The sequence below is a fragment of the Papaver somniferum genome, chromosome 3, assembly GCF_003573695.1.
Source record: "Papaver somniferum cultivar HN1 chromosome 3, ASM357369v1, whole genome shotgun sequence".
Lineage (NCBI taxonomy): Eukaryota > Viridiplantae > Streptophyta > Magnoliopsida > Ranunculales > Papaveraceae > Papaver > Papaver somniferum.
This window is the reverse complement of record NC_039360.1, coordinates 20,437,576-20,446,269: the sequence shown is the minus strand read 5'-3', so window position 1 is coordinate 20,446,269 and position 8,694 is coordinate 20,437,576. Positions and strand designations below refer to the sequence as shown.

At 39.4% G+C, this 8,694-nt stretch overlaps 1 protein-coding gene across 1 annotated transcript; it reads left to right on the top strand.

The window, feature by feature from the left end:
- Nucleotides 1–606: 606 nt before the first annotated feature.
- Nucleotides 607–3,846, top strand: LOC113359121. The gene is made up of 3 exons (XM_026602806.1): nucleotides 607–646; nucleotides 1,385–3,528; nucleotides 3,598–3,846. The coding sequence occupies exons 1-3, from the start codon at nucleotides 607–609 to the stop codon at nucleotides 3,844–3,846; spliced, it is 2,433 nt and encodes an 810-aa protein (XP_026458591.1).
- The last annotated feature ends 4,848 nt before the right edge of the window (nucleotides 3,847–8,694 follow it).

Sequence of the window (8,694 nt, the reverse complement as noted above, 5' to 3'; positions counted from 1 at the left end):
TTATCCTTCTATATTATAAAAAGAAGTGTTGTCTATCTATCCGGATATATCCGACCATCGATTTCGTCATTCGGCGGCCCCGATCGAGAGTTGGGCGAGCGATATTTTCAAGCATCTGATGTCCTTGGTTTCCTGATATTGTTTGGGTCCCTTTAATAATTTGGTTTGGTAGTGTACGCCAACAACTACCGTGAGGTTTCTTAGTATAATATGGTTTCTTAGAGTATACGGACAGAATATAATATATGGAAGGTTTCTTAGAATAGCACTGTTTCGGGAAACTTCTGGTACCAAAGAGTCCTGTATAAGACTTTGCCTTTCCTTCCGTATTCATATCAAAAGGCTTGAATCTTCCGTTCATATCAAAAGGCTTGAGAGATTCTCTCTTCATCACCACCTCCACCCGTATTCTATCATGTAAATGTCAGTACGTTCCTCTCTTTGTTTTTACTCGCTGACGTTGTTTCTTCTAAATTCTCCCTTCATGCCAGGTAAAAATCATTTTTTTTTGGTTGTTGTGTTTTGATTTTGGGTTTATCAGTTCAAACAAGAAATATATCTTAGCAGAACACTCTACTGGACGCTTCAAGTTTCCGTTTTACTGCAATGGTTATTCATCTATTGGCCGGGAATGTGAAGCAAGATGGTAAGTTCAACTTATTGTGAAGTAATCAAACTCAAATACAATTGTAGCTTTGGAATTGGCTTAATTCAGTTTTTTGAGTTACACCTAAGCCATATTTTACATGTAAAAGGATATGCCAATGATGCAAGAACTTGCAAAGGCCTTGACAAGAATTGAGATATATATATAATACATGGATGTGGTGGTGCGTGTCATATGCCTATTATTGAGTCAGCCATATGACCGTTAGCTAACATCTGAGTGAGCTGAATAGCCTTAATGCTGAGTTAGATGATTGAGTAAAGTAGTGTACACGTGTCTTTCTTTCCCTAGTCGATTGACTCTGTACTCTTAGTCACTAGATTGGTAGGTGGGAAGATCTAACGGCTACTGTGGCTACCTGGGTGTGTGAACAATAATTGGTGTATTTATCTCTACTGTTTTTGTTATTGTTGGGAAGGGGAAAAAAGAGAATCAATAAAATTTTAGACCCATTCCTTTGGAAGAGTAGGTTATTGTCTGTGATTTTCAATCATACTAATTGATTCATCACATTTGGTATCAGATTAGTTCGATCTTGTGTTTTGATTCATGACAGGAGGTGAGAAAGCACCTACAGTAAAGGACGTTGCTCATCAGCAAAAGCTTGATGGAGAACTTTTATCAGTTCTGGAAAAAGATGTCGCCGACATCAAACTCGAATGACTTCAATCGAAGAAACTTTGAGTCTCCAATTTTTTACACTCTAAAAACACCTAGGTGTTTCTCCTCCTCCAGATCCAAACGGTTCAACCCAAGAAATTCCTTCCGGAAGTGATTCTTATCATCGTACTGGTTTTGCTCTAACTTCAGGTAATATCACTCGCCAACCTAAGATCGATTTTCCTCGTTTCGATGGTTCTAACCCGAGAGCTTGGATTCGCAAATGCGAAAGATATTTCTACTTAAGTTCCATCGACAATTCTAAGAGAGTTGATATTGCTTCTATTCACTTAGATGATAAGGCTGATGCGTGGTTCTTAGATTATCAGGAGGGTAAATTGTTTATTGATTGGAATACTTTTGCTTATGACGTGTGTTGTCGATTTGAAGATGTTGCCTATGATAACTATGTGGGTAGTTTTAATAAATTATCTCAGACTACTACTGTAGAAGAATACTATGAAAGGTATGAATCCTTGAAATCTGTAATGAAGGCTAACAATAGAAATATCTCCGGTGATTATTTCACCATGAGTTTTATCAGTGGACGTAAGGAAGAAATCAGAAATCTTGTGCAAATGTTTAAACCCACTACAGATTCTGAGGTCTTTTACTTAGCCAGATTGCAGCAAGCTTCAGTTGAATCTCAATCTAAGAGATACAAAACTTTCCCCAGACAATTCCAACCCTCCACCATCTCATTTTCTCCCACTTCACACTATAATCCTTCACTACCACCTCTCACAAATATTCCTAGACCATCTTTTTCTCCTGATAAACCTATCATTACCCATCCCCTTACACCAACTAAGCCTGAGCCACCTATACCTCCTATTAAAAAACTTACTCCGACTCAAATTCAAGCTAGAAGGGATACATGTCTATGCTACAATTGTGATGTGTTTTACAATCCAGGCCATCGATGTAAATCACAACAGTTATTCATGTTAGTGGCTTCTGATGAGGATCCTGCATCTCCACCTATTGAGGATTCTGAGGAAGAGACAACTTCTCCTTCAACTTCTAGAGATACAACCATGGAGATATCTCTTCATGCCTTAACTGGCCTTGTCACACAACACACTATAAGAGTTCCAGGTAAACTCTTGCATCAAGATATTTTTGTCCTGATTGATACAGGTAGTACACACAGCTTTGTTGATGCTGCTTTGGCTGAGAAATTACATTTACACATTGCTCCAACTGGTCAGATGCTGGTTAATGTTGCTAATGGTGACACTACTGTCAGCCATGGTGTTTGTCAGAGGTTACAATGGTCTATGCAGGGATTCAAATTTTCTAGTGATTTGAGAGTACTACCTTTAGGTGGCTGTGACATGGTTTTGGGAGTTGACTGGCTGAAAAAGTTAGGTGATGTGGTTTTTAGTTTAGTTGATCTTAAGGTCTCCTTTCAGCATCAAGGGATACAAATTACATTACAGGGTCACACTGATAGGCCCTCTTGCAGGTTACTCAATGGTGAATCATTTCTCAAATTCCTTAAAAATAACACTCCTACTATAGTTGGGAAATTTTTCTCCATATCAGCTACTCCCATTTATTCCCCACCTCCAAATATTACCTCTCTTCTCCACAACTATGAGGATGTATTTCAATCCTCATCAACACTTCCTCCTCCCAGAGACATTGACCACAAAATTCCCTTAAAACCTGACTCAATACCTACTTCTCAAAGACCCTACAGATGCCCCTACATTCAAAAGGAAGTGGTGGAGAAATTAGTTAAAGAAATGTTAGATGCTGGTATTATTCAGGACGGTACAAGTCCATTTGGTGCTCCCATTTTATTGGTCAAGAAAAAGGATGGCTCATGGAGGTTTTGTATGGACTACAGAAAACTTAATGATATGACCATTAAGGATAAATTTACCATTCCTCTCATTGAGGAATTGCTTGATGAACTAAATGGCTCTTCCATTTTCACTAAATTGGATCTTACAGCAGGCTACCACCAAATCAGAATGCATCTGGGAGACATCTACAAAACTTCTTTCAGAACTCATCATGGTCACTATGAGTTCAAAGTGATGCCTTTTGGCCTGATAAATGCACCTGCTACATTTCAATCTCTGATGAATAAAGTTTTTCAGCCTTTCCTCAGGAAGTTTGTGTTAGTATTTTTTGATGATATATTTATCTACAACAAGTCTCTTGAAGAACGCTTACTTCACTTATCTCAGGTGTTAGACCTATTAAGACCACACAGTCTTTTTGCTAACTTCAAGAAATGCAACTTTGCTCAATCTTAGTTGAACTATTTGGGTCATATTATATCTACTGATGGAGTTGCTGCTGACCCTGAGAAGCTAGCAGCCATGCAAACATGGCCTCAACCCCAAAATTTGAAACAATTAAGAAGGTTTTTGGGCCTTACTGGGTATTACAGAAGTTTCATCAAAGGATATGGCAACATAGGCAAGCCACTTACTGACATGATCAAGAAGAATTCCTGTCTCCAACTGCTGTACAAGCTTTCCAAGACCTCAAAAGAGCCATGACCACTTCTTCTGTTCTGGATCTTCCTTATTTCTCTTCTTCATTTGTCTTGGAAACTGATGCCTGCACTAGAGGAGTTGGTGCTGTATTAACGCAACAAGACAAGCTTATTGTATTTTTCAGTAAGCCTCTGGGTCCCAAAGCTTTATCATTATCCACTTATGAGAAAGAACTATTAGCCATTGTCATGGATGTGCAAAAATGGAAACATTATCTCTTTCACAATCAGTTTATCATCAACACTGATCACCATAGCTTGAAGTTTTTCATGGAGCAAAGGCTGACTTCCATTGTGCAAGAAAAATGGCTTATGAAGCTCTTAGGCCTGGACTATGTGATTAGATACAAGAAGGGGAAGGATAACATTGTAGCAGATGCATTGTCAAGACTGCCTCCTGCCTCTGAATGTTCTGCAATTTCTTTATCTCAACCTCAGTGGTCTCAAGACATTCTCAGCAGTTACTCAGATGACAATGTTGTTAAACAACTATTGACTCAATTACTTATCAGTCCTGTCCACCCAACCTTATCTTTGCATGGGGGTATTCTCAGATATAAAAAGAGATTATATGTTGGTGCTGGTAAAAACATGAGAAACTCCATCATGGCATCAGTCCGTTCTTCAGCTATTGGTGGCCACCCAGGCATGCTTGGTACTTACAATAGGGCCAAATCATATTTTTCTGGCCTAAAATGAAATAGGAAATTCTCCAATTTGTAGCCAGCTGTACAGTTTTCCAATGCAACAGATCTGAACACAATGCTCCTGCTGGTCTCTTACAACCACTGCCTATCCCAGATGCTTCTTGGCAACACATATCCATGGATTTTATTGAAGGTTTGCCACTGTCCAACAGAAAGTTGGTCATACTAGTGGTAGTGGATAGCCTCACCAGGTATAGACATTTTATTGCTCCCAGTCATCCATTCACAGCTACCTCTGTAGCTAGGAAATTTATGCATCATGTTTTTAAGCTACATGGACTGCCATCTTCTATAGTGTCAGATAGAGATAAAATATTCATCAGTCAATTCTGAAAAGAACTCTTCAAATCACTGGGAACCTCCTTGCACCTCAGCACAGCTTACCATCCCCAATCAGATGGGCAAACAGAGAGGACAAATGCTTGTCTGGAACAGTACTTAAGATGCATGACTGGTACAACACCTAAACTGTGGGCCAACTGGCTTCCTCTTGCAGAGTGGTGGTTCAACACCAACTTTCACACTAGTTTAAAGATGACACCTTTTCAGGCTTTATATGGATTCCTACCTCCACATCTTGCATTTCCTGTCAATTCTACTACTTCAGTTGCTTCTGTTCAAGAGTATCTCCAAGAGAGAGACCACATGTTGTAGCTACTAAAAGAAGACTTACTTAAGGCTCAGGACATGATGAAATTTTATGCTGATAACTCAAGATGTGACAGAGCTTTCAATGTGGGAGATTGGGTTTTTTTGAAGTTACAACCATACAGACAATCATCTGTGTCTCTTAGACAAAACCTTAAACTCTCAGAAAGATATTATGGGCCCTTTGAAGTTATACAGAAGGTTGGCACTGTTGCTTACAAGTTGAAGCTTCCCATTGGTTCCAGTGTTTTTCATGTTTCTCAATTGAAGAAGACGATTGGACAACATTTGACTCCTTCTGCATCTTTGTCATTGGTTGATACTTCTGGTGCTTTCACTGGCTTACCTGTTGCTGTCCTTGACCATAGAGAAAGCTTAAGAGGAGGGACTGCAATTCACCAGGTGCTTATTCAGTGGTCCAACTCACAGCCTGAAGATGCCACATGAGAGGACATTTCACACATTCATGCCCAGTTTCCTGAGTTCATCCTTGAGGACAAGGATGTTTAGATGGGGAGGGTATTGTCATATGCCTATTATTGAGTCAGCCATATGACTGTTAGCTAACATCTGAGTGAGCTGAATAGCCTTAATGCTGAGTTAGATGATTGAGTAAAGTAGTGTACACGTGTCTTTCTTTCCCTGGTCGATTGACCCTGTACTCTTAATCACTAGATTGGTATGTGGGAAGATCTAACGGCTACTGTGGCTACCTGGGTGTGTGAACAATAATTAGTGTATTTATCTCTACTGTTTTTGTTGTTGTTGGGAAAGGGAAAAAAGAGAATCAATAAAATTTTAGGCTCATTCTTTTGGAAGAGTAGGTTATTGTGTGTGATTTTTAATCCTACTAATTGATTCATCACAATGCGTTTTTTTTTCAATTTCTTGTCCGAGCTTCGCCACAATAATTAACTCATGAGTGGTAAATAATAGGATCGTGCATATGGTTTTACAAGGATCATGTTACAGTGTTAGTATATGTGTGAATGATGTGCATTGATTGGATGCGTCAGGGCATATGATTACTAATCTCTTTTATGATTTGAACTTTTAGGTGAGAAGGGAATCACTGGATAAGGCCTAATCGACTTTATCAGTGTATATTACTAATCAAAGCTTGCCTGTAGTATCCAGCAATTGAGAGACATCAGTTTGGGTAATCTTGAATATGTTATATATCTCAATATATATACGGAAATGCTATTCACAGCTCCACTTAGAGCTCTATTCACAGCTCAAACGCTAGGTGTTGCAGGAGTATTGGTTCATGACTTTCAGCCAGGACCCATCGCTGGATAAAAAAGTTTACCATTTTAGAGATGTGGGGTTTAGATGTCCTGAGCTGTGAGTAGTGTGGTGTTTTTGTGCTGTGAATAGCACCACCGATATATATATTTGGTTGTTGCTTAATAGTTTGTAAATATATACACTTACCAAAAGTGTTGGTATACATGACTGAGGTCACAAATTGAATGTAGCCTTGATCATGGTATATGTTTTCTTTCTGTATGGATGGTTGATCCAGTCTTAAGTATGCATGTCAATCATTATTTGAAAATGTTGAGAGGGAGATTCGAGATACGTTTTTGTTTTATTGTTAGCGTCATTAGTTGTTGGTTGGCTATATACCATGCCCTTCCTTTAGTTTTAAGAACCATGCAGTAAAAATTGCTAACGTAGTATGTCACTGTAGGTGTGTTTCGTTTGGAAAATAGCTCGCTTTCTGGTACTAATTACTACTGATCTGGGTCCAAGAGCATAACTCAGTGGTATCCCATCAACTCTAGTAAGGAGGAAGCTAGGGGTTCGATCCCCACCGTGATAGAGGTTTGTATTTAATTAGTTGTATAGAGGGATTTGGTGGGGTTGGGTCTAACAATGGGGCTAGTCCAACTGACTTGATTTGGATAGGGGTCTGGGTCCAGCTTTAGCCTATCAAAAAATAAAAATAAAAATAATTACTACTACTCTTGCATATGATTTCCCTTTACTTTTGAAGATTGCCGGCAATCTTGATACTTCTCACAAATAATTACTAAGGCATGCTTAAGAGGCCACGACCGGGCTGTAAGCCCTGACTAATTTGACACGGTCAACAAAAAATTAGGGCATACTTAAGCGTCCATGACCCGGTTAATTTGACACGAAGAACAAAACACTAGGATATGCTTAAGAAACCACGGCCGGGGCTGTAAGTCCCGGTTAATTTGACACGACCAACAAAAAACTAGGACATTCTTAAGAGGCCACGACCCGGTTAATTTGACACGACCAACAAAACATTAAGATATGCTTAAGAAGCCAAGGTCGGGGCTGTAAGTCCCGGTTTATTTGACACGACCGCAAAACACTAGGATCACTTGCCCAGACTAACTTGTAGGATCGATGCTGGCAGTTCTAACTTAATTAGTTTTGTTAATGACTAAAAAATTTGTGGCATAATAGTGACCACTGACCAAACAACATAAAAATTAAAAAAGGTTGAGCCCGGCCATAGGTCGGAGTGATACCTAGTAAATTTATATAAATTAATATTTTATATGTTAATGACAAAAGTTATCCTTAAATATAAATTAATATTTTATAAGTTACCTTTAAATTAATAAATTTATATGTTCCAGTGCAATTTTTTCTCTCTCGCATGGTTTCTGGCGACTGGTTCCGGTGATTACAAGCCAGATTTTTTCTCCGTTCTCACCATGTTTCGATTGATTTTCCATTTGTTTTCCACTTCTTTTCTTCGTTTGTTCGAATTTCCACGGCTTCCCATTACTTTTTGTTGCGGATTTGATTGTTATTTCGCTGGGTTTTTAGGGTTTGAGCTTTTCCTCTTTAGTTTTTTTTTTTCTTTTTACTGTCGCCATGCCCAGTTGTATTAGGGCTTCTGCCGTTTCCTTTTCCCAGTCCTCTCCTTCCTTAGATGAAGCCGCGCCAGACGACAGCCTCTGTCATTGCCCTTTCAAGCATTTTCATGGATGCCAAGATGGGAAAAATGGTAGAGGATATGTAAAGGGTTCTTTCTTGAAGCACGTTTATGACAGGCATCTATCCTCGGCTGATAATATGATCACCTGCAGAGAACTGATTGCTTCCAACTTGCACATTTACTTAGCTTGGGAGAGAGTCTTGCGTCGTTTGCGAATGTGGATGTGTTGCAGATGCCTGCACCTGCATGGGTGGAAGAAGGCTTGTAATGGGAGGAATGGTATTGTTCATGGGGATGTCATTGCTGGGCCTCTCAACGATGCAGGGGTTGGTTTTCTTCTTCATGGTTTAGATAAACCAGATGAGGCTATGACAGATTGCTTGGGGTTTACAAGTGCTGCGGCTTGTGAGGCAGTCACAGAAGATGGAGTTGTTGTTGTCGTGGATGGTGGTAACGCTGTAAATGCTGTCAAGGATGGTGTTGAATCTGTATGCGCTGTCACAGATGGTGTCGATGCTGTAGGTATATCCTTGTCTACTGATCTTCTAAATGTTGTTCTTCAAAGACA